Source organism: Scyliorhinus torazame, chromosome 17 (genome assembly GCF_047496885.1).
Source record: "Scyliorhinus torazame isolate Kashiwa2021f chromosome 17, sScyTor2.1, whole genome shotgun sequence".
Lineage (NCBI taxonomy): Eukaryota > Metazoa > Chordata > Chondrichthyes > Carcharhiniformes > Scyliorhinidae > Scyliorhinus > Scyliorhinus torazame.
The window spans coordinates 167,387,676-167,414,228 of record NC_092723.1 but is presented as its reverse complement, the minus strand read 5'-3'; the positions used below and the strand labels follow the sequence as shown (position 1 = coordinate 167,414,228).

The 26,553-nt window shown below is 47.0% G+C and overlaps 1 protein-coding gene across 2 annotated transcripts in view; it reads right to left on the bottom strand.

Moving 5' to 3' along the window:
* Window positions 1-26,553, bottom strand: part of LOC140394383 (ras-related protein Rab-26-like) — a 448,240-nt gene that overhangs the window by 7,429 nt on the left and 414,258 nt on the right. Inside the window, exons 6-7 of one of the 2 annotated variants that reach the window (XM_072481594.1) lie at window positions 5,244-5,340; window positions 1,314-1,370 (exon numbers count right to left, since the gene is read on the bottom strand). In XM_072481594.1, coding sequence (XP_072337695.1) covers window positions 1,314-1,370; window positions 5,244-5,340 — 154 coding nt within the window. The remainder of the gene's footprint in view (window positions 1-1,313; window positions 1,371-5,243; window positions 5,341-26,553) is intronic. The other variant, XM_072481592.1, reaches the window with a different exon arrangement.

Here is a 26,553-nt window from a genome sequence, read left to right as displayed (position 1 = left end):
CCTTCTTCCCCTCGTTTTGTTCCCTGCTCCATGGCCTCTTCCCTCATTGCTCCACCACTGCTCCCTGCCAAATATTGTGTGGGGGGGGGGACCTCACTGCTCCTTCCCACACGGGATCAACCAAAAAAAAGCACTTTGGGGCTCCTCTGTAGAGCCTGAAAGTCTGTTTTCACGGGAGCTGCCGAAACGCGCGGCTTAGCTCCGCATCGCCGCAACCGGAAGTTAATCATCGTAATTTCATTACACTTGCATTGTCATTTATGATCCAACAACTGGGCTGCACGCCGGTTAGCACTGCTGCCTCACAGCGCCAGGGACCCGGGTTCGATTCCGGCCTTGTCTGTGTGGAGTTTGCACTTTCTCCCCGTGTCTGCGTGGGTTTCCTCCGGGTGCTCTGGTTTCCTCCAGGTTAAGTGGGTTGGCCATACTAAATTGATCCTTAGTCTCCGGGTATGTGCAGGTTAGGTGGGCTATGGGGATAGGACAGCCGGGGGTGGGGAAAGAGTGCAGGCAGGGTGTTCATTCAGAGGGTCCATGTGGACTCGATGGGCTGAATGGCCTCCTTCCGCACTGTAGGGATCCGATGGGCTGGATTCTCCGATTTTGAGACTAAGTGCTGACGACGGCGTGGGAACGGTGGTGTTTTACGACCGAACAAACGGCGCAAAACAGCCACCAAGCCCCCGTCTGGTGGGCGGCTAGCAGGCCCCCGGCTCTGGCTGCGGATACAGCCGGCGAATTGCCGGGTCCGTGGCCGCACTGCGGCCTGCAGCGGCCGTGCCGTACAACATGCGCCGGCCGCGCGCGGACCCGGCCTGCCAAATAGTGATCCCCCCCCTTTGGCCAGGCTCGCCACCCCCCACCAGTGCCCCCAGCCCCTGCCAAAGCCCCCCCCCTGCCCGTGAAGTGCAAAACCAGCTGAAGTAACAAAAAGAAAGAGCCAGTCGGTATCTTACTCTGCACCCCCCACATCTCAAATTCACACTGACTGCTGATTCGTGTCGCTAAATCGTGCCACCTGCTGAATGTCTCGTCTTAACCTGCCCTTTTGATGGAGTTAGGTTTAACCTGAAACTGGCAAAAAAGATGGCTGGGGGTCGCAACGGTTGGTTGGGTGGCTTAGCACAATGACCTTTCACCTGAGTCTTGCCTTTGACCTATGCTGAGTTGGCGGGACTGAGATCTTTCGCTCATTCTCTCTTTGCTTTCTCCCCGCACTTGTAGCAGTGCTCGTTTCAGGGAATTTCATTATGCAGAATCTTGCAAACCGCACAGTTTAAAGACAACACAGAGTGGCGTAGAAAGCGACATACCTTGGCTAATTTTTCCCCTGCCTCTTTCTTCACAGCTCTCTCTTGAGTCGCATCGGCCTATAACAGACAGACAGACATGACAATGAACAATTTTTCGGTCACGGCTTTGTGTGCGAGTCTGCACTCCTCCTGATCAGTCCGGCTCATTCCCGCACTAAGTGGTGCAGTTCCCATTTGTGAAAGTAAGAGCTGGATTGAAGTTTCCAATGATCACAGTTCCAATGCTTTGCTCTTAAGGCAGAGTAGAACAAGTACTCTGCCTTCACTTGGTGCTTCTCTGAAATGGCCAAGTGGCTTTTAGGAATTCTGTGTGGCATTTTGCCATTATACCAAAGGGTGGCAGCACCTAGTTACACTGCAAAAGGATCTGTTGGGAATTATACTCTTGAGGAAAATCAAAGTAACAAGTAAAGGGGCCAAATGAATAAAATATCAAATCAACAAATTAAAGGGCAGAGCCTAAGCCTAGAAATTATAGACTGATAAATGGGTCACATGTTCATTCTGCACCAGGACAGTGCCAGGTCCCACATTGGTCAATGTGCCTGACTAGAGCAAGCATTTGGTCCCTTGCAAAATGGGGGATGAGTGCCACTTTCCCATATTGAACGTAGACTTTAGGCTGTGGTCAGTTGTCTCAAACGAACAGCTGGAGTACTGTGTGTAGCAACCAAATCAGTGGTCTTTATAGGGACTGCTGGAGGCTGCCACCATAAAGGGCACTCCTCGTGCTTCTAACCATTCCTCTCTGTCCTCACAACGAGTGGAACCCACCCCCCCTGCGGAAAAACCAACAGCCGGATTCCAGAAAGTCCATATTCATCTCTGGCAGTCCCTCTCAACAGGTCTGGCACACTGCCACACCGTGATGATGCAAGAGGACCAGTTCCACGTGCCTTTAATGTTATCACGTGCCAAGTGGTCATCCAGATACCTTTTAAAGAATATGAGGCAACCTGCCTCTACCATCTTCCCAGGCAATGCATTCCAGACCATCACTGCCCTCTGGATAAAAAGGTTTTTCCTCAGATCCCCCCTAAACTTAGGGGCTGGTTTAGCACAGTGGGCTAAACAGCTGGCTTGTAATGCAGAACAAGGCCAGCAGCGTGGGTTCAATTCCCGTACCGGCCTCCCCGAACAGGCGCCGGAATGTGGTGACTAGGGGCTTTTCACAGTAACTTGTAACAACAAGTCATTGAAGCCTACTTATGTCAATAAGCGATTATTATTTATTATTATTATTAAACCTGCCCCTGATCTTGTTGTACTTGTGTCCTCTTGTGACTGATCCTTCAACTAAGGGGAACAGCTGCTCCCTATCCACCCTGTCCATACCCCTCATAATATTGTACACCTCGATCAGGTCACCCCCTCAGTCTTCTCTTGTCCAGCGAAAACAACCCAGGCCTATCCAACCTCTCTTCATAACTTAAATATTCCAACCCAGGCAACATCCTCTGAACCTCCTCTGCACCTGCTCCAGTGCAATCACATCCTCCCTATAATGTGGCGACCAGAATTGCACACAGTACTCCAGCTGTGGCCCCACCAAAGTTCTGTACAACTCCAATATGACCTCCCTGCTTTTGTAATCTCTGCCTCGATTGATAAAGGCAAGTGCCCATATGCCTTTTTCACCACTTTATTAAGCTGCCCTTCTGCCTTCAGAGATCTATGGACAAATACACCAAGGTCCCTTTGTTCCTCAGAACCTCCTAGTGCCATGCTGTTCATTGAGTACTTCCCTGTCACATTGCTCCTTCCAAAGTGTATCACCTCACACTTTTCAGAGTTAAATTCCATCTGCCCACTTGACCATCCCGTCTATATCTTCCTATAACCCAAGACACTCAACCTCACTGTTAACCACCCGACCAATCTTGGTACATCTGCAAGCTTACTGATTCTACCCCCCCAAATAGTCATCTATGTTGTTTATATAAATGACGAATAATTGGGGACCCAGCACAGATCCCTGTGGTACGCCACTGGACACTAACGTCCAGTCACTAAAGCAGCCATCTGTTATCACCCTCTCTCTCCTACAGCTAAGCCAATTTTGAATCCACCTTATCAAATTATCCTGTATCCCACATACATTTGTCTTCTTTATAAGTCTCCCAGGTGAGATCTTGTCAAAGGCCTTGCTGAAATCCATATTAACTACATCGACTGCACTACCCTCATCTACACATCTGGTCACCACTTCAGAAAATTCAATCAAATTTGTTCGGCATGACGTCCCTCTGCCAAAGCCATACTGACTAACCCGAATCAAACCTTGCCTCCCCAAGTGGAAATAAATTCTCTCCTTCAGATTTTCTCCCAACAGTTTTCCTACCACTGAAGTGAGACTCACTGGTCTGTAGTTCCCTGGCTTATCTCTACAACCTTTCTTAAATAGTGGAACTACATTCGTGGTTCTCCAGTCCTCTGGCACCTCCGCCATGGTCAGAGAGGAATTCAGAATTTGGGTCAGCGGCCTATGCAATCACCTCCCACAGCATCCTGGGACATAATTAATCAGGTCCTGGGGATTTGTCCACTTTTTAAGTCCGCCAACATCTCCAACACCTTGTCACTCTCTATTACAATTTGCTCAAGAACCTCACAATCTCTCTCCCCGAGTTCCATATCTACCTCCGCATTTTCTTGGGTGAAGACGGATGTGAAGTATTCGTTCAACACCCTACCAATGTCCTCTGGTTCCACCCGCAGATTTCCCCCTTGGTCTCTAATGGTCCTGGCTCTTTTGCTGGTTATCCTCTTCCCATTGATTGCTTATAGAATATTTTGGGATTTTCCCTACTTTTACCTGTCAGAGCTTTCTCATATCCTCTTTTTGCTTTCCTAATTGCTTTCTTAAGCTCCACCCTGCACTTTCTGTACTGCACTAATTGCGTCGCTGATTTGCTCCCCTTGTACCTTGTTGAACGCCTGTCTTTTCCTTCTCATTGTATCCTGAATATGTCTGGTCATCCATGGTTCTCTGGATTTCTTATTCCTTCCTATTAGCCTAGGGGAAACATGTTGAGCCGTATTTCCTTTTTGAATACCCCCCACTGCTCTTCTGTAGATTTCCCCACAAGTAGCTGTTCCCGTTCTACCTTGGCCAGATCCGGCCTTATTTTACTAAAATCCGCTCTCCCCAATCCAAAACTTTCTTTTTCAACTTGTCTATTTCTTTGTCCATAACAAGCTTAAATTGCACCATGTTGTGATCGCTATCACCAAAATGCTCCCCCACCACCACCTCAACCACCTGTCCGGCTTCATTCCCCAGAATTAGATCCAGCACTGCACCATCCCTCGTTGGACCTTCTACACATGGACCTAAAATGTTCTCCTGTATACATTTTAAGAAATCCACTCCATCTATGCACTTAACACTATGACTACCCCAATTAATGTTGGGAAAGTTGAAATCACCTAATATTGTTATTGTTATTTTTACACACCTCCGCGAATTGTGCACCTATTTCCTCCTCAATTTCTCGCTGACTATCTGGGGGTCTACAATAAACACCCAGCAATGTGGCTGTCCCTTTTTTATTCCGAAGTTCTACCCACAAAGTATCATTCGATGCCCCCTTCAAGATGTCGGGTGCGATTGAGCGGACAGAAGTTAAATTTGCTTTTGGGTGATTTGGTGGGTTATTTCTCGGCAGTTGCAATGTTAAGAATCACCCCGTTATTCAACAGCACTTTGCTGGTTTTTTTGGCCTCAGGGAGTTTCTCCCCACCAAGGCCCACACTCCGAGAGATTTCTTGCTGGCAAGCAGACCTCGGCAGCAGGAACTACTGTTCGCAGATCGAGACGTCATTTTGATCGGCAGCCCCGCTCTCCCCGCCCCCCCCCCCTTTTCAAGCCGTCCCAGTTTAGCGACCCCCCTCCCCGATGGTGCTTTCAAAGAACGAGTTGACAAGTACCTGATACAAGATGTGCAGCGCCAGCGCTCACCTTGTTACCCAAAAGCATGATTACCACGTCTTGTGTTGCATATTCATGAATCTCCGTCAGCCAGGCCTGAAAGGAACAAGGGAGGTGATGTTAAAATCTTTTGAAGTGATAAATCACGGAAAATAAAGAATGCACAACATCAGCAGCAAAGTGGTTAGCACTGCTGCCTCACAGCGTCAGGGTCCCGGGTTCAATTACAGCCTCGGGTCACTGTGCGGAGTCTGCACTTTCTCCCCGTGTCTGCGTGGCTTTCCTCCGGGTGCTCCGGTTTCCTCCCACAGCCCATAGATGTGCAGGTTTTGTGGATTTGGCCATGCTGAAATTGACCCTTAGTGTCCAAAGATGTGTCTGAAGGTGTGCTGGCTGGGTGGGGTTACGGGGATAGGGTGAGGGATTGCGCCGAGGTAGGGTGCTCGTTCAGAGGGTTGGTGCAGACTTGATGTGGTGAATGGCCTCCTTCTGCACTGTAGCGATTCTATGATGTAAATGGTCTTATTCAGTTTGGCTACAATCGCCAACAAGCAAAGTTTGAAAGAAAAAACTGCTGAAAGGAATGCTTCTGTAGCTCTGCTGGGTAAAAAATATGTATAAAGGTATGGGAATGACGAGAAAGAAAGCTTGTAACGTGAATTCTGTGGTCAGTAACTGGATTCAGCCAGCTGCCTGGATTCAGCCAGCCTAATGGAGCGAACTCCCAGTTTAACCTCTGCTCAGCTTTAATGTCTGCAGCAAGTGAACGGTCAAGGTTGTGTTATATTTCTCCTTTGAGCCCCTCATCCTGCAACTGTGTTCTTGTGAATAAGTTTTGTAAAGTTGTTATACGGCAGCAAAAATAGGTTAGCTTGCAAATCGCCCAGCTTTTGCACAGAGCTGATATGTAACTCCAGTCATCAATCATTTTTACTGTCTCGCTAGTTCATTTCTAGTCGGCTGGTGATGGAATGAAGCATCTCAGTGAGTCTCGTATTAAACAGTCATGTCATACTTCATACATTTTTAGCTGCAGTCAACCCCGAAATCTCAGCAAGCTGACTGCTGCCTTGATTAGATAACACATTGGTCCCATCATTCTGCAGTGTGGCACTCATTTCAAAGTCTCAATGGACTTATCACTTTAAAAACAAATCTCTAAGGGAACGGGTGTAATTACACCCAAAATCTCAGGTTGGCATGTCACTTAAACGGAGCTTCTGATTCAGTTATGCCCGCACTGGCTGCTATTACCGAATGTATAGGGCCCTGACCATCCAGGAGATGGCAAATGAGTAATAAAGTACCAGCGTGACAACTGATTACGTTGACACTTTTCCACCCGCCTCCCTTTTCCTCTGCCCTGTAATCTTTTCTCGTCAAGTATGGCAAGTTCACTTTGTCTTTCTGTGAAGGGTGCAATCAACCTTTCTCCCTTCCCTCAGATCAGTTAATAGCTCCAGCCAATCAAGATAACCTTTGGCTGGTTATTGCGATTTTTCTAGCTGTCACACAGATTCGGAAATAATTGGCTATCTTTCAGATGACTAAGCAAAACATATAGTTGCATAGAATTATATAGTATTAACAGGCCATTCAGCCCATCTGCTCCACACTGGTGTTTATGTTCCACACAAGCCTTCTCCCTTCCTTTTTTGTCTAACCCTATGAACACATACTATTTCTTTCTTCCTCAACTTCTTAAACACATCAGTAACTTTCCCTTAAATAAGAGCAAAATACTGCGGATGCTGGAATCTGAAAGGAAAGCAGAAAACGCTGACAGAAAATCAGCAGGTCTGGCAGCCTCTGCGGGGAGAGAAACAGAGCGAATGTTTCAAATCTACATGACCCTTCGAGGATCATTTAGGTGCTGCCAGACCTGCTGAGTTTATCCAACATTCTCTGTTTTTATTTCTAATGTTCCCTTAACCTGCGCATGCAACTTGTGAAATTTAGTACCTCGGCCGAGTTTGTCACCTTGGAAACAAACCTTTTCTCTAATGAGGTTCTGTCTGTGCAATCCCCCCGCCCCCCCCCCCCCCCCCCCCCCCCCCCAAGTATTTGAGGAAGAGCATGGCCGTTCTCTCCAGCGTCCTTCAATATTTATCCCTTAACCAGCATCACAAAAGCAGACATCTGGTCATTGCCTCATTGTGAGAGCTTTCTGCGTGTAAGTTAACTACTGTGTACCCTAAAGTGATTGAAATGACTGTCGCCATAGTCCACGAGGATCATAGGCTGCTCTCCCCTTTTGACAGAGAGCTGACTGGTGGTGGTATAACCCGAGGGTCACCACACCTCACGCAAGAGGCAAGATTGAGAAGGCGGGGCCTTCATGAATAACCTCAGCCAGTACCGTAATTGAACTCGCACTGCTGGCCTCGCTCCCCATCGCGAACCAGCCGTCCAGCCAATTGAGCAAAACTGTCAGCAACTAAACCTGGAAAAGGTGCACACATTTTGGCTGAAAAGTGCTTGGGAACATCGGAACGCTGTGAAAGGTGCTACAGAAATGCAAGTTCTTTCTTCCTTTAGTGCCAGGTTAGTGATATGTTTTGGCTGTGGAATTGTAAATAATCTCAGTTGGGTTATGCTCCTTCCATCAGTTTGGACTGAATTCGTAACAGATCCCAGACGTGATGGTCTCAAGTCCAATATTTGCACTCCCCTACCGAACAAATATTTCAAAAATGTAAAATCTTCGAGGTGACTAGATGAAGTCAATTGAGCTGTGGCTTGTTACAAGCTACTCCATCAGCAGTCACGTGAAAGTAAATTCCAAGTTAAATGAGCAGAATCATTTCCAAAGTCTATAAAATGATCAGTTGTCTAACAGGAGATCGATTATAAATGAAGAGCCTTCAAATGAGCACATTGCAAACTGAAGCAGTTAGGAATATATTAAAATGATTATTACACTGGGAACATGACCAATTATTTCTGAGGTCGCCGATAATAGAAGCCTAGAAGGGCGTAGAGGCATGGTCACTGGGCCACTAATCCAGAGACTCATGGTAGTACTGGGGACCCAGGTTCAAATCCCAGCACAGCAGTGTGTGAAATTTGAATTCAATTATGAACTGGAACTAGAAGTCTAATGGTGATCATTGTAAAAACCCATCTGGTTCGCTAATGCCCTTTAAGGAAGGAAATCTGCCATCCTTACCTGGTCTGGCTGATTTGTGACTCCCGACAGACCCACAGCAATGTGATTGACTCTTAAGTGCCCACTGAAATGGCCTGGCAAGCTTAGTTCAAGGGCATTTAGGGATGGGCAATAAATGCTGGCCCAGCCACTGATGCCCACATCCCATCAAAGAAATGTTTTATTTCTTCATGAATGGCTACATTTCAACTCAACAATCACCAAAGCTAACTTTGGTTTGAAGTGAATGAAAAGTACTGGGGAAAACCAGTCAGGACAGATTCTTGATTCAAATGGTAGGAATACCATTCTCAAGAGTCCGCCTCCTTTCTTATCATCTAGCTGTGTCAGCCATGACTAAGTTGGTTGCATGCCTGCCTCTGAATCCCAAGGTTTTGCATTCACGCCCCACTTCAGGGCTTGAGCACAAAATTCAAGGCTGACACTCCAGTGCAGTACTGAGGGGGCACTGCACTGTTGAAGGTGCTGATGTCTTTCAGATGAGATACTGAACGAAGGCACCATCTCCCTGCTTGGGAGGATGTGGAAGATTCTGCGGAACAATATCGGAGAAGACCAGTGAAGTTATACCCGTGGTGTCCTAGTCGGAATCCGTCACTCCGACTAACATCACAATGCTTTTTGTGAGACTTTCCGGACTACTGATTGGCTGCTGCGTTTCCTACAGTATGAAGTGATTACACTTCAAAAAGTACTCCATCGGCTGTAACACACTTTGAGATGTTAGGTGGTTGTGTAAAGCGCTAATAAATGCAAGTCTTTCTTTTTAATATCTCAGTCAGGTCTGTCCCTTCCACAAACCCCGAGTTGAAACGGCTTGGACGTCAACATTGGTGTACATGTCACCCATTTTTCCAGGTGAAAGGTGGACACCAATATCTGGATGTGAGATCCTTCTCTCGCTCTTAAATTCTGATGTGATTCAGCAAGAAGAGCATCTAGATTCATCACACTGCATTTAAGAATGGAGTCTGTAACTTCATGATTCATCCTTGTAATGTTGTTTCCAATGAGGTATGTGTGTATATCAGAGCATACTGGTATCACAGGCACATCGTAAGTACCATAAACGTTGTAGACTCGCACTACGTTTATCAACAACATATACAGCATGGAGTAAGGATCAGGAATGTGACTGAATTCTCTCCATTTTCTGGATGACTGCAGTTCCAATAACAGCCAAGAAACTCAACACCAATAGGATAAAATACTGAACTTGCTTATGCACTAGCTTAAACATCCATTACTCCACCACCACATACCGTGGTTGCGGTGCGCACAATCTACAAGATCGATTGCAGCAAGTTACCAAGGTTTTTTTTGGCAACACCTCCCAAACCTGTGACCTCCACCACTTTGAGGGACAAGGACAGCAGATGAATGAGAATACCGTCACCCCCAGCTCACACACCATCTCAATTTGGGCATGTACCACCTGTTCTTTCATTGACACTGGGTCCAAATCCAGGAACTCCCCATTCACCTATTGGAGTACCTACACTGGAGCGAACTGCAGCACCTCAAGAAGGCAGCTCACCACCGCTTTCTCAAGGGCAATTAGAGACGTGTAATAAATATCAGCCTTTCCCGCAATGCCCACATCCCAAGCCATTTTTTTTGTTTAAAAAAGGAGTCTGCTGTGTTCCCTGATAAATTCAGGAATGGTCACCTGCCGATGGAACTGTACCCAGCAGGAGCCAACTCCTACAGTAGATAAGGTGCAACTGCTCAAGCTTAAAAGAACCTTCATTGATAGTTTATTTGTGAAACTTAGCATTGCAGCCAGTGGCTAAGCTTTCACTCATCTTCTTAGCATCCAATTTCACACTCCAAATGTTTTTAAGTGAGATAACCTCTCACTGACATTGGCAGGGTAAGCGCTGAAGATTGTAGCAAAAGCATCCCAGGACCATGGGCATGTGCATTTGTGGCTTCTGGAAGACCAAAATGATTGGTTGGAGTGAGAAACACTGGGCAGGTCGGACTGCAGAGTGGATAATCAATGGATAACTGTGTGCTATCAGCAGAACAAGCTTCACACGTCACAGGGAACAACATTCTTACTACGCTGAGAAGCTCCTTCTCCTGACTAAGGGCAGGTAGATGTGGACTGCAGCATCATTATATCAGTGCTGGAGAAGGTTTGCAGAGTAATCTGCTCCCAGTATTTGTCAATGTTGCTCGGTAGTGCATTATCGAGCAAGAATCTCAATTGTAATCAAGAGGAGGAATTCTTTAAAAAAATTAATTTGTGGTATGTGGCCATCGCTGGCTGGGACAGCATTTATTGGCCATCCCTATTCCCTTGAACTGAGTGGCTAGCTGGGCTATTTCAGAGGATATTTAAGGGTCAATCACATTGCTGTGGATCTGAAGTCTCATATGGGCCAGACCAGGTAAAGACGGCAGATTTCCTTCCCTGAAGGACATCAGTGATCTAGTTGGGTTTTTACAACAGTCGAAAATAGTTTCATGGTCATCATTAGACTTTTCATTCCAGTTTCTTTTTATTGAATACACATTTCACCATCTGCCCATGGTGGGGTACGAACCTGCATATCTAGAGCATTACCCTGGGTCTCTGGATTACTAACCCATGATTTGCAGCCCCCTAAACCAATCATAGCAGCTCTACAATCTTCTCAATGAGCAGAGACTGAGGAATGAGGCAGGAGAATGGGGACGAGAAAAATATCAGCCAGGATTGAATGGCGGAGCAGACTCGATGGGCCAAGTGGCCTAATTCTGCTCCTATGTCTTATGGTCTTATGAGCATGGGTCCTTCTAGTCTTTATGACTCAACCCCTCACCAGACTTTGCATTTAACCAATGGTGAATTGGACAGATCGTATCGAAAGGATTTGTTCTTTTATTTCACCACTTTACCTGATAATCCTCAATCTCTTTCTTAACACTGAGCAAGTCATCAACCATTAGCCAACTTTAATATTCTTCAGGAGTCTATACCACTCAGTGGTATAAAGCCATTTTAAAAAATGCATAATTTATGTCATCAATGCCTTTCAACCTTAAAAAGATGCTGAACAATTTGCTGTCACAATCTTCTTCTTTCCCATAATAACAAGGCATTTATCAGCATGATCTCTCCTTGTTACATTACAGCAGTGACTACCAAGAATATGTCACAGGCTGAAAAGCACTGTGGGATGTCTTGTGGGCATGACAGGCGCTACATAAATGCAAGTCCTCCTTTCATTTTAATTTCTTTTAGAATTAGGCTGGCTTCTTGAATGAGCCTCGCTGCTCTTTTCCCAAGCCTCTTGAGTGAATCAATGTCCTTTAGAAGGTAAAGTGCTCAGAACTATAGGCAGTAGCTGGATTGTGTTCTCAGTAATGCTATGCAGTGCTATTAATAACCTGCTTCAACTTGTAATAAATGCCCTTGAGATTCTTTCCATGGATTGATTTGCTTTTTGAACAACAGCCTCACGTTGACTGACTTCTGTTTGTGAATGAGCAATAACAACATCCAGGCCTTCTTTGCCCCTTTCCTCCTCCCACCCATTGTGCCCTCCTGGGGTGAGGGCCTTGCCCCCGACAGCAGCATGCATGAACTCACAGCAAAGAGCTCTTTTCCCCAAATACTTACTTTCGCTTATGTTATTAGCTGGAGTTGTCTGACCTTGGAGCCCAATGTGACATAAGAAACAGGAAGAGGAGGGGCCATTTGGGCCTGCTCTCCCATCAGCAGGATCACAGATGACCCTTTACCTCTTTACCTTCCCACACTGTCCCATAATTCCCTTAAGAACAAAGAACTATTCAGCACATGCCCTCCAAGCCTGTACCAGTCATGATACCACCCTTAGCCAAACCCTCAGCACTTCCTAATGCCGTATCCCTCTATACCCACCCTATCCATGTATTTGTCGAGATGCCTTTTGAACACCATTAATGTATCTGCTTCCACAACCTCCCCTGGCAACGCGTTCCAGACACTCACCAGCCTCTGTGTAAAAAAACCTGCCTCACACATCTCCTCTAAACCTTGCTGCACAGACCTTAAACCTATGCCCCCTGGTGACTGATCCCTCCACCCTGGGAAAGAGTGTCTGCCCATCCACTCTATCCATGCCCCTCATAATCTTGTAGACTTCTATCAGGTCACCCCTCAAAGCATCTGAAAATGTATTGACCGCTGTCTTGATTATCCTCGGTAGCTGTACCCACAGCCCTCTCACGTAGAGATTTGCAAAGTTTCACAACGTTGAGTCAATATAATAATTTTAAAAATGAGGATTTGGTGGTGGTGGTGGTGGGGGAGGGGGGAGGGGGCAGTTTCACTAAATTCCTTCAGATGCCACAGTCCCAGTTTTAACTGCCCTCACCCGGTGGGCATCTAAAATAACGAACCACATGCCCTGCAGCGATTTGGCTTCTTTCTCACCATGTCTCCGTAGTAACCTGCCGTTCTGACACCACAGGCAGAGAGACGGGTCCTGTTCCGAATATTCTAATCGCGGTTTCTCACTGGCGAACTACACCAGGTTTAACATTCTTCAATACCTCAGGAAATACTTTTTAATGAAATAAATGACTGAACTGAAATAATCGTGCTGTCTTGATTGTGATTATGCAAATGAATTCTGGTGGAAGCCTGCACTGTCACTCAACTCGTCCAATTACAAGGACAGTCTGGGCGAAATTTCCCAATTGCACCCTAAGCAAAAATATCAGGGTTTCCACTGCTGCACTGATAAATCTATTAGCTACCGATTTAATAAACTGGAAAATAAAGACTTGCATTTATATAGAGCCTTTCATGATCCCTGGATGTCCCAGGGTGCTTTGCAGCCAACTGAGTACTTTTGAGATGTAGTCATCGTTGTAATGTGGGCAACATGACTGCGAGTCTGCACACAGCAAGCTCCCACCAACAGCGATGAAATACACAATCAGGTCCTCTGTTTTGGTGATGCTGGTTGAGGGATAAATATTAGCTGGTGCACCTGATCGAACTCCCCTGCTCTTCCTCGGAAAAGTGCCCCGGAATCTATGATATCCCCTGAGAGGGAAGAGATCACCTTGTTTTAACGTCCCATATGAAAGACTGCACCTCCAGCAGTGCTGCTCTCCCTCTGTTTGGCAGTGGAAGCACAGCCTTGACTATAAATTCTATTCTCTCGAGTGGGATCTAAACACACAGCCTGCTGACTCACAAGTGCGAGTACTGCCCACGAGTACTGACTGTTAATCTGCTGCTATTAACGTAAATACTTGTCACTTGTTCACCCCCATTACCACTGACAAGCTCACATGGCAACATCAATTGTCATTGCTCACAGCTCAAGTAACAGTAAGAAACACAAGGAAAATGTCCTTGAAAACACCCAACTGTCGAGCAGAAAAATGAATAAACACAAAATGGAATCCAGTTATGACCAGTTCTGCAATCTCAATGTACTCAGGGGCTGGTTTAGCACAGGGCTAAATCACTGGCTTTGAAAGCAGACCAAAGCAGGCCAGCAGCACGGTTCAATTCCTGTACCAGGCGCTGGAATTTCTACAGTGCAGAAGGAGGCCATTCAGCCCATCGAGTCTGCACCGGCCCTTTCAAAGTGCACCCTCCTTAAGCCTATCCCTCCACCCTACCCTCATAACCCAGTAACCCCACCTAACCTTTTTGGGCACGAAGGGGCAATTTAGCATGGTCAATCCACCTAACCTGCACATCTTTGGACTGTGGGAGGAAACCGGAGCACCCAGAGGAAACCCACGCAGACACGGGGAGAACGTGCAGACTCTGCACAGACAGTGACCCAAGCCGGGAATTGAACCTGGGACCCTGGAGCTGTGAAGCAACTGTGATAACCACTGTGCTACCGTGCCGCCCTGTCTTAAACCAGGGGCTGGTTTAGCACACTGGGCTAAATAGCTGGCTTTTAAAGCAGACTAAGGCAGGCCAGCAGCACGGTTAATTCCCGTACCAGCCTCCCCGAACAGGCGCCGGAATGTGGCGACTAGGGGCTTTTCACAGTGACTTCATTTGAAGCCTACTTGTGACAATAAGCGATTTTCATTTTCATTTTCATTTCTCAGCACCTCGGCCCCCCCGAGTCCAGAAGGCTGTGGGTTCAAGTTCCATTCCAGTGATTTGAGTACATAATCTCGGCTGACACTCCAGTACTCTAGGAGCAGTACTGAGGAAGTGCTGCACTGGCAGAAATGGGTGGCAACATTTGGGCACTTTGAACCGAGGCCCTGTCTGCCCTATCGTATGGACATAAAAGGTTCCATGACGCCGTTTCGAAGAAGAACAGGGGAGTTATCTCAAAATACCTCAAAACAGATTTTCCGATCATTATCACATTACTGCTGTGGGAGCTTTCTGTGTACAAATTGACTGCTGTGTTTCCAGGTTATGTCAGTGACCCCAATTCGACATGTACCTGGCTGCAAAGCACTTTGAAACATTGTGAGGCCACGACAGGTGAGACGTAACTGAAAGTCTTTTATTGTAATGTAAAAGATCTGGCTTTCTTTACTTCTGAATATAATATTGGGGAGGGAGTGGCGAAGTGGTATTGTCGCTGGACGAGGATTCCAGAGACACAGTAATAATCCTCTGGGGACCAGGGTTCGAATCCCACCATGGCAGATGGTAAAATTTGAATTCAATAAAAATCTAGAATTTTAAAAAGCCTAATGATGACCATGAAACCATTGTCGATTGTCATAAAGACCCACCAGGTTCACTAATAGCTTTAGAAGGATATCTGTCATCCTTGTCTGGCCTATCTGTGACTCCAGATCCACAGTGACTCAGTGACAATGTTGATGGGCAATAAATGCTGGCCCAGCGACGCCTACATCTCGTGAACGAATAGAAAAAAAACATAAATGCCGAAATCTCCTGTCCAGGTTCGTGGCTGGGTTTTTCCGGTGCCAGCTTTGGCTGGAACGTCAAATTTTCCATTCTCCCTCGCTCAAAGAATCCGCCCGAAAAGGTGAAGAGACAAATGGATCGTCGACCCTTCTCAAGTGCATAACAAAACCTCATGTAAAATTGGCTGCAGATTGTTGCAACAGTGGCTGAATTTGCAACAAAAGGTGAGAGAAGCAACAAATCCCAGGTTTAACATTCTTTGAAACTGTATCGTTGAATGAAGTGATAACATTAGTAGCAGAAAGTAGAGATTTCATTGTAATAATTGTGTAATTATATGTGCACCGATGAAGCTGATTGAACAGCTAATGAAAGTTGAATTTCCCAATTAACTGATTATTCTCGATGAGAGGCTTATCTCTGAGGTGCATTTTTTGAAAAAACCCAAGGTTATGCTAATCCGTGTGAATAAAGAAGCCAATAGCAGCCAACCTATCACAATATTCCCTGGTTTTTACAAATGTCTGAGGGCATTTGTGAAGATTGCATGGTGCCTGAGATTATAACTTAGGCCACATTTTCATCCGTAGGTCGGCCGCACAGAGTCAGGGGAATTCCAGGCTCCACGAACCTGACTTATAAAACTGGTTGCTTGGACGTCAGACTTTCTGTCCGGAGGAACAGGCTGGATTAGACATCAGGGGAGGCGACCAAGGAGGAACTGAGGAGGCTGCCGGGTGTGAAGACGGGCTGGTGGAAGGCCTGCTCTGGAACTCTGGCACTGTGACCAAATATAATTACAAGGAATAAACCCAAGAAGCATCCTTACAGCCCTCACCCCATTCACTCCCCATGCCCCAGACCTGCCAACCCATGCAACACCATGCTCTATACCCACCCCATGGCCCGGCATATGCTCCATACAAATCAATGCCTCTCTACGCACCCCCATGGCCCCATATGCTCCATGCCACCTCATGTCCTGTACTCATCTCTCATGGCCTCCATATCACCTCATGCCTTGCACCCATCCCTGACAGCTCCTCAAAAACCTCCATGTCAGCCTACATCACTGCATCCCACCCCCAAGGCCCTTTGTTACCCCTACGCCAACTTAGTGTCAACTCATGCAAACCCATGCTCTCCCACCCACCATCCCTTGCCGTTACACCTACCGTGTCAATTCACCCAGTATCCACCACGGGCAGACCTCACAAGCAGTGCAGAGATTAGATAAAATAACATCCTATAATATGATGTTCTAAGTATACATTGCAGACTTCACTATATTGAAAAAAGCACTCGCCCTTAAAAACCCATGACTATATTTACATTCTTTGGTGACTGAGGGAGTATAAGGCTTCATTTTTATCTAAAGTCTAGTCTTTCTTTTATTTAGTTAATTAACTTAAAAGTTGCTGTTTGGTTTAGAAGAAGGTGAATTTTCAATCAGCTTTAAACAAAGCTTCTACTTGTAGGCACTTGCAGCTGGAGCTTGTTAATTAGTGAATTGGATTAGGCCAGTTTTCAGAGGCTAGATTCACAGTATAAAAGTGATCCCCTACATTGCAGACTTTGTTTGCACTGAGTGCTGAATTTGGTGCATTTGAGTGCTATAGTGAGAGTTTGGTGACTGAGGGAGTGCTGAATTTGGTGCATTTGAGTGCTATAGTGAGAGTTTGGTGACTGAGGGAGTGCTGAAGTTGGTGCATTTGAGTGCTATAGTGAGAGTTTGGTGACTGAGGGAGTGCTGAATTTGGTGCATTTGAGTGCTCTTGTGAGAGTTTGGTGACTGAGGGAGTGCTGAATTTGGTGCATTTGAGTGCTATAGTGAGAGTTTGGTGACTGAGGGAGTTAGGTGAGGAGGGAGTAAGGTGCTCCTTTCATTTTGTTTCCTACATTTCCGCAAAGAGTGAGAAGAGAGCCAGGAGTTTATAGAGAGTACAGCTGACTGGGAGCAGAGTCGGAGGGCGGAGATCCAGTTGGTCCACAGGGCAGCTATATTCTGTAAGGTAAGAGGGGATGGAGGCTAGGCATGCTCCTCCTGTAGGATGTGGGTGGTGAGGGATACCACCGGTGTCCCTGCTGACTATACCTGCGGGAAGTGCACCCAACTCCAGCTCCTCAAAGACCGTGTTAGGGAACTGGTGCTGAAGCTGGATGAACTTCGGATCATCCGGGAGGTAGAGGGGGTGATAGAGAAGAGTTACAGGGAGGTAACCACACCCAAGGTACAGGACAAGAATAGCTGGGTTACTGTCAGGGGAAAAAAAAAACAGGCAGACAGTGCAGGGATCCCTCGTGGCCGTTCCCCTTCAAAACAAGTATACCGTTTTGGATGCTGTTGGGGGGGATGACCTACCGGGGGAAGGCCCTAGCGGCCAGGTCTCTGGCACTGAGTCTGGCTCTGGGGCTCAGAAGGGAAGGGGGGAGAATAGAAAAGCAATAGTTGTAGGAGATTCAATGGTTAGGGGAATAGAGAGGAGATTCTGTGGTCGCGAGCGAGACTCCCGGAAGGTATGTTGCCTCCCGGGTGCCAGGGCCAGGGATGTCTCGGATCGTGTCTTCAGGATCCTTAAGGGGGAGGGTGAGCAGCCAGAAGTCGTGGTGCACATTGGTACCAACGACATAGGTAGGAAAAGGGGTGTGGAGGTAATAAACGAGTTTAGGGAGTTAGGCTGGAAGTTAAAAGCCAGGACAGACAGAGTTGTCATCTCTGGTTTGTTGCCGGTGCCACGTGATAGCGAGGCTAGGAATAGGGAGAGAGTGCAGCTGAACACGTGGCTGCAGGAATGGTGTAGGAGGGAGGGCTTCAGGTATTTGGATAATTGGAGCGCATTCTGGGGAAGGTGGGACCTGTGCAAGCAGGACGGGTTGAATCTGAACCAGAGGGGCACTAATATCCTGGGAGGGAGGTTTTCTAGTACTCTTCGGGAGGGTTTAAACTAATTTGGCATGGGAATGGGAACCGGATTTGTAGTCCAGAAACTAAGGTAGCCGATATTCAGGACGCCTAAGTGTGTAATGAGGCAGTGGGGATGGGAACACTGACAAAGGAGAGTACTTGCAGGCACGGAATGGGTTGAAGTGTGTATACTTCAACGCAAGAAGCATCAGGAATAAGGTGGGTGAACTTAAGGCATGGATCGGTACTTGGGACTACGATGTGGTGGCCATCACGGAAACTTGGATAGAAGAGGGGCAGAAATGGTTGTTGGAGGTCCCTGGTTACAGATGTTTCAATAAGATTAGGGAGGGTGGTAAAAGAGGTGGTGGGGGGGGGGGGGGTGGCATTGTTAATTAGAGATAGTATAACAGCTGCAGAAACGCAGTTCGAGGAGTATCAGCCTACTGAGGTAGTATGGGTTGAAGTCAGAAATAGGAAAGGAGCAGTCACCTTGTTAGGAGTTTTCTATAGGCCCCCCAATAGTAGCAGAGATGTGGAGGAACAGATTGGGAAACAGATTTTGGAAAGGTGCAGAAGTCACAGGGTAGTAGTCATGGGTGACTTTAACTTCCCAAACATTGAGTGGAAACTCTTTAGATCAAATAGTTTGGATGGGGTGGTGTTTGTGCAGTGTGTCCAGGAAGCTTTTCTAACACAGTATGTAGATTGTCCGACCAGAGGAGGGGCAATATTGGATTTAGTACTTGGTAATGAACCAGGGCAAGTGATAGATTTGTTAGTGGGGAGCATTTTGGAGATAGTGACCACAATTCTGTGACTTTCACTTTAGTAATGGAGAGGGATAGGTGCGTGCAACAGGGCAAGGTTTACAATTGGGGGAAGGGTAAATACGATGTTGTCAGACAAGAATTGAAGTGCATAAGTTGGGAACATAGGCTGTCAGGGAAGGACACAAGTGAAATGTGGAACTTGTTCAAGGAACAGGTACTACGTGTCCTTGATATGTATGTCCCTGTCAGGCAGGGAAGCGATGGTCGAGTGAGGGAACCATGGTTGACAAGAGAGGTTGAATGTCTTGTTAAGAGGAAAAAGGAGACTTATGTAAGGTTGAGGAAACAAGGTTCAGACAGGGCATTGGAGGGATACAAGATAGCCAGGAGGGAACTGAAGAAAGGGATTAGGAGAGCTAAGAGAGGGCATGAACAATCTTTGGCAGGTAGGATCAAGGAAAACCCCAAGGCCTTTTACACATATGTGAGAAATATGAGAATGACTAGAGCGAGGGTAGGTCCGATCAAGAACAGTAGCGGGAGATTGTGTATTGAGTCTGAAGAGACAGGAGAGGTCTTGAACGAGTACTTTTCTTCTGTATTTACAAATGAGAGGGGCCATATTGTTGGAGAGGACAGTGTGAAACAGACTGGTAAGCTCGATAAAATACTTGTTAGGAAGGAAGATGTGTTGGGCATTTTGAAAAACTTGAGGATAGACAAGTCCCCCGGGCCTGACGGGATATATCCAAGGATTCTGTGGGAAGCAAGAGATGAAATTGCAGAGCCGTTGGCAATGATTTTTTCGTCCTCACCATCAACAGGGGTGGTACCAGGGGATTGGAGAGTGGCGAATGTTGTGCCCCTGTTCAAAAAAGGGACCAGGGATAACCCTGGGAATTACAGGCCAGTTAGTCTTACTTCGGTGGTAGGCAAAGTAATGGAAAGGGTACTGAAGGAAAGGATTTCTGAGCATCTGGAAAGATACTGCTTGATTAGGGATAGTCAGCATGGATTTGTGAGGGGTAGGTCTTGCCTTACAAGTCTTATTGAATTCTTTGAGGAGGTGACCAAGCATGTGGATGAAGGTAAAGCAGTGGATGTAGTGTACATGGATTTTAGTAAGGCATTTGATAAGGTTCCCCATGGTAGGCTTCTGCAGAAGGTAAGGAGGCATGGGATAGTGGGAAATTTGGCCAGTTGGATAATGAACTGGCTAACCGATAGAAGTCAGAGAGTGGTGGTGGATGGCAAATATTCAGCCAAGATCCCAGTTACCAGTGGCGTACCGCAGGGATCAGTTCTGGGTCCTCTGCTGTTTGTGATTTTCATTAATGACTTGGATGAGGGAGTTGAAGGGTGGGTCAGTAAATTTGCAGATGATACAAAGATTGGTGGAGTTGTGGATAGTGAGGAGGGCTGTTGTCGGCTGCAAAGAGACATAGATAGGATGCAGAGCTGGGCTGAGAAGTGGCAGATGGAGTTTAACCCTGAAAAGTCTGAGGTTGTCCATTTTGGAAGGACAAATATGAATGCGGAATACAGGGTTAACGGTAGAGTTCTTGGCAATGTGGAGGAGCAGAGAGACCTTGGGGTCTATGTTCATACATCTTTGAAAGTTGCCACTCAAGTGGATAGAGCTGTGAAGAAGGCCTATGGTGTGCTAGCGTTCATTAACAGAGGGATTGAATTTAAGAGCCGTGAGGTGATGATGCAGCTGTACAAAACTTTGGTAAGGCCACATTTGAAGTACTGTGTATAGTTCTGGTCGCCTCATTTTAGGAAGGATGTGGAAGCTTTGGAAAAGGTGCAAAGGAGATTTACCAGGATGTTGCCTGGAATGGAGAGTAGGTCTTACGAGGAAAGGTTGAGGGTGCTAGGCCTTTTCTCATTAGAACGGAGAAGGATGAGGGGCGACTTGATAGAGGTTTATAAGATGATCAGGAGAATAGATAGACAGTCAGAGACTTTTTCCCCGGGTGGAACAAACCATTACAAGGGGACATAAATTTAAGGTGAATGGTGGAAGATATAGGGGGGATGTCAGAGGTAGGTTCTTTACCCAGAGAGTAGTGGGGGCATGGAATGCACTGCCTGTGGAAGTAGTTGAGTCGGAAACATTAGGGACCTTCAAGCAGCTATTGGATAGGTACATGGATTACGGTAAAATGATATAGTGTAGATTTATTTGTTCTTAAGGGCAGCACGGTAGCATTGTGGATAGCACAATTGCTTCACAGCTCCAGGGTCCCAGGTTCGATTCAGGCTTGGGTCGCTGTCTGTGCGGAGTCTGCACTTCCTCCCCGTGTCTGCGTGGGTTTCCTCCCACAGTGCAGGTTAGGTGGATTGGCCGTGATAAATTGCCCTTAGTGTCCAAAATTGCCTTTACTGTTGGGTGGAGGTGTTGACTTTGGGTAGGGTGCTCTTTCCAAGAGCCGGTGCAGACTCAATGGGCCGAATGGCCTCCTTCTGCACTGTAAATTCAATGATAATCTATGATTAATCTAGGACAAAGGTTCGGCACAACATCGTGGGCCGAAGGGCCTGTTCTGTGCTGTATTTTTCTATGTTCTATGTTAACTACATAAAGCCTTATAACAACAAACATTTCGTTCAAATGCACAATCCCTTCTGAAAACAAGCACTGGAATTCGTAATCCCACTTCACAGAGTCTATAACCACACATAGCTGTCAGTCAAACTGTGAAATGGTAGGCACCCTACTATGATAATGGATGGTTGTGAAATCAGCCATGCAACATTAGTCCAGTAATGGAAGCCATCAAGCTTATTTAAACAGACAGAGTGAAATAGCTTTCATAGTTCCTCTTGAAGGGTATTTTTAACAGTTGAGTTTGATAGGCCTGTTGACAGTTCCAATAAGCTTGACGATAATGAGTTTATACACCTTTTACACAGATTTATGCCTAATTTAACAATTCCAAAGGGCACCTTAATTCCCTCAAAGGGCACATGACCTCCACCACAGGGCACCTGACCTCTCCCAAAGGTGATCCGGGACCAAATCCAAAGGCGTACCCAGGACAAATCCACAAAGATCTGACCAGCTCTTAACTGCAAACTTCACCTTTCACAGTCCAGGGCTACTAAGGTCTGACTTCAGTTGGAGACAGGTGATGATTAAATGGCCAGCTACCACTGTAAACCACATACGCAACAAAATGCCCCCATTCCCTTCTCTGCAAAAATTAAAAGTGCCGCATTCGGTGGGCGGGATTTATGATTTTCAGATGATTCCATTGCTTTCTCCACATTGGGGATGCTCTCTTAGAGCCTTAGTGGTTGTTGTTGAACCGTCTGATCATCTGGCACAAAAATAGAGCATTCGACAAAATTATTCCTTGACAATGTTGACTGAGGCAGCTGTTCCACAGAGCGTGGTAGCTGATACGATAGATTTGTATAGTATTCCACAAGTCTGTTAACTAAACAACTGTATTTACACGATTATTTTCTGAAAACAGTTGAGTTTAAAAGTTAATATTCCTTCACTTTGCTTAGTCCACATACCAATACCATTCATTGACCAATTCCAGCATTTACACTCCTCCAGAAAAGTGCCCTGCTGAAGAGCATCCAGCTGTGATGGGGAATTTAGCAGGTTACGCTGCAGACTATGCAACCTACCCATTCTGCGACCCACCTACACTTTATGAGGACTAAGTCCCATCCCGGACTGACACTCCCTCCCTCCCGGACTGACCTTGGCTCCCGCTCTCCCTCCTGGAGTGACCCACCTCCCGCGCTCCCTCCCGGAGTGACCCCCCTCCCACCCCGACTGAGCACCATCCATCCCTCTCTCGTTCTCAGACTGACCCCCTCCCTCCCAGAGTGACCCCCGCCTTCCCCCCCGCTGCAACCATTCTGACCGCCCCCCACCCCCCCCATTCTCTAAAGTTTAAGAGCACGATTCCCCAGCCGACGCTGGAATCGAGAAACTCGATTGGGCAGAGAATCTGTTTTGAAATCGCGGCGGGCGCTGGTTTGACGTCAAATTGCAATTTTCTGGTGCCTTGATGTCATTGCGTTCCACTCCGCACACACAGTAAACGCTGGTGGCCTCAACTGTTTTCTGTGGTAGAGAATTCAACAGGCTCACCACTCTCTGGGTGTAGAAATTCCTCATCTCTGTCCTAAATGGTCTACCCTATATCCTCAGGCTGTGACCCCTGTTCTGGACTCATCCACTATCGGGAACATCCTTCCCGCATCAACCCTGGCCAGTCCTGTTAGAATTTTATGGGTTTCTATGAGATTCCACCCGTTTATTCTTCTGAACTCCAGTGAATACAATCCTAACCAACTCAATCTCTCCTCATACGTCAGTTCTGCCATCAGAGGAATCAGTCTGGTAAACCTTTGCTGCACTCCTTCTATAACAAGAACATCCTTCTTCAGGTAAAGAGACCAAAACTGCACACAATATTGCCAAGGCCCTGTATAATTGCAGCAAGACATCCCTGTTCCTGTACTCGAATCGTCTCGCAATGAAGGCCAACATAACATTTGCCTCCTTTACTGCCTACTGCAACTGCATGCTCACCTTCAGCGACTGGTGTACGAGGACCATAAGCCATAGAAGCAGAATTAGGCCACTTGGCCCATTGAGTCTGCTCCGCCATTCAATCATGACTGATATTTTCTCATCCCCATTCTCCTGTCTTCTCCCCATAACCCCTGATTCCATTATTAATCAAGAACCTGTCTATCTCTGTCTTAAAGACACTCAGTGATTTGGCCTTCACAGCCTTCTGCAGTAAAGAGTTCCACAGATTCACCACCCTCTGGCTGAAGAAATTCCTCCTCATCTCTGTTTTAAAGGATCACGCCTTTAGTCTGAGATGGTGTCCTCTGGTTCTAGTTGTTCCTGCAAGTGGAAACATCCTCTCCACGTCCACTCTATCCAGGCCTCGCAGTATCCTGTAAGATTCAATAAGATCCCCTCTCATCCTTCTAAACTCCAATGAGTACAGACCCAGAGTCCTCAACCGTTCCTCATACGACAAGTTCTTCCTTCCAGGGATCATTCTTGTGAACCTCCTCTGGACCCTCTCCAAGGACAGCACATCCTTCCTTACATACGGGGCCCAAAACTGCTCACAATACTCCAAATGTGGTCTGACCAGAGCCTTATGCAGCCTCAGAAGTAGCCCCCTGGTCTTGTATACTAGCCCTCTTGACGTGAATGCTAACATTGCATTTGCCTTCTTAACTGCCGACTGAACCTGCACATTAACTTTAAGAGAACCGTGAACAAGGATTCCCAAGTCCCTTTGTGCTTCTGATTTCTTAAGCATTTCCCCATTTAGAAAATAGTCTATACCTAAATTCCTCCTCCCAAAGTGCATAACCTCACACTTTTCCACATTGTATTTCATTTGCCACTTCATTGCCCACTCTCCTAGCTTGTCCAAGTCCTTCTGCAGCCCCCCTGCTTCCTCAATACTACCTGTCCCTCTACAGATCTTTGTATCATCTGCAAACTTAGCAACAGTGCCTTCAGTTCCTTCTTCCAGATCATTTATGTATATTGTGAAAAGTTGTGGTCCCAGCACAGACACCTGAGGCACACCACTAGTCACCGGCTGCCATCCTGAAAAAGACCTCTTTATCCCCACTCTTTGCCTTCTGCCAGTCAGCCAATCCTCTATCCATGCCAGGATCTTACCCTTAACACCACGGGCTCTTAACTTATTTAACAGTCTCCAAGGCGGCACCTTGTCAAAGGCCTTCTGGAATTCTGAATAAATCACGTCCACTGGTTCTCCTTTGTCTAACCTCCTTGTTAGCTCCTCAAAGAACTCTAACAGATTTGTCAGACACAACACCCAGGTTTCATTGCACATTCCCCTCTCTCAATCTGTAGCCATTCACTTCATAATCTGCCTTCCTGCTTTTGCTACCGAAGTGGAAAATCTCACATTGATCCACATTATACTGCATCTGCCATGCATTCGCCCACTCACTCAACTTGTTCAGATCACACTGAAGCATCTCTGCATCCTCCTCACAGCTCACCCTCCCACCCAACTTTATGTCATCTGCAAATTTTGAGATATTACATTTAGTTGCCTCATCTAAGTCATTAATATATACTGTGAATAGCTGGGGTCCTAGCACCAATCCCTGCGTTACCCCATTAGTCACTGCCTACCACTTGGAAAAAGGTTTGTTTATTCCTACTCATTGTTCTCTGTCTGTCAATCAGTTTTATATCAATGTCAATACACTACCCCCAATCCCATCCGCGTTAATTTTACAATCTGATCTCTTTGTCAAGCATGATTTCCCATGACGACTCTGTCGGATCCTGCCCCTAGTTTCCAAGTGCCCTGATATTAAATCTTTTATCATGGACTCCAGAATTTTCTCCACCACCAACGTCAGGTTGACTGGTCTATAATTCCCTGTTTTCTCTCTAACTCCCATTTTAAATAGTGGGGTTACATTATCCACCATCCAATCCATAGGAACTGTTCCAGAGTCTATAGAGCCTTTAGAAAATTTGTACCTCGCTATCTCTGAGGAGCCACTAACAACCATATGTGGACTGCACAGCCCAAATTCAAAGAGATATACACAAAGGCTACCTGTATTGAATAACCCAGGCTGGCCAAGAGGAGATGGATCATCTTCGAAGACAAAGCCCCCTCAACCATCTTTTCAATTCCCAACGACATTGTACAGTCTTTGGAACCCAGATGATGGATGCACATCCTTTGTCAAAGACCGGGTGGAGGGGTGGGAATCATGCGACATGGACTTCTGGCATGTGGAGCAAGTAATACCGTCTTTCAGAATTGCATAGCTCAGTCTTCGGTTTACCAGCTAACTAGCAGCCTCACAGACAGGGGCCGGGATTCACCAATATCGCGGCCAAGCGTTGATGCCGGCGTCAAACCCGCAGTGAGCGACACCGGAGTCAACGGGCCTCCAGGCCCAGTAATTCTCCTCTTCATCGGGGGCTGGAATGGCGCCGGAGTGCTGTGCGCTGCTCCGGCGCTGAAAGCTGGCCCTACACGGCCGGCGCAGGTCCCCGTATGCATGCCACGGCTGTCTCCGCGCCAGCGCATGCACGTGGTTGCTGTCTCTGCGCCGGCGCAGAGCAACATGTCGGCGACCAAACAGCGGGCCCACGCGGCAGGAGGTAGGCCCCCTCCAGATCGTGGCCGCCCGCCGATTGGAAGCACCCGATCGCAGGCCTGGACCTTGCGGAGACCCCCCCGGAGTCAGATCCCCCTGTTCCCCCCCCGCCACCAGGACGTCCACATCGGCCGTGGTCCGGGCTCCCGCCGGGTGGGGCCAGGTCTGAACCACGGCAGCGGGACTCCGTGGGAGTTCGGCCTGTCGCGCGCGGAGAATTGCCCCGGGGGGGGGGGGACTTCCGGTTGCGGCTATGCGGAGCTAAGTTGCATGTTCAGCAGCTCCCGCTTGGAACGGACTTTTGGGCTCTTTTCAGGAGCCCCAAAGGCATTTTTTCGACATTTCCCGGTATGGGAAGAACACTGCAACATTCCCCCGACAGTGTATGGCTTGGTCAAGGAGCGGGGCGACTAAAAAAGTGGTGGTGAAGCCAAAGAAAGTGCGAGGGAAG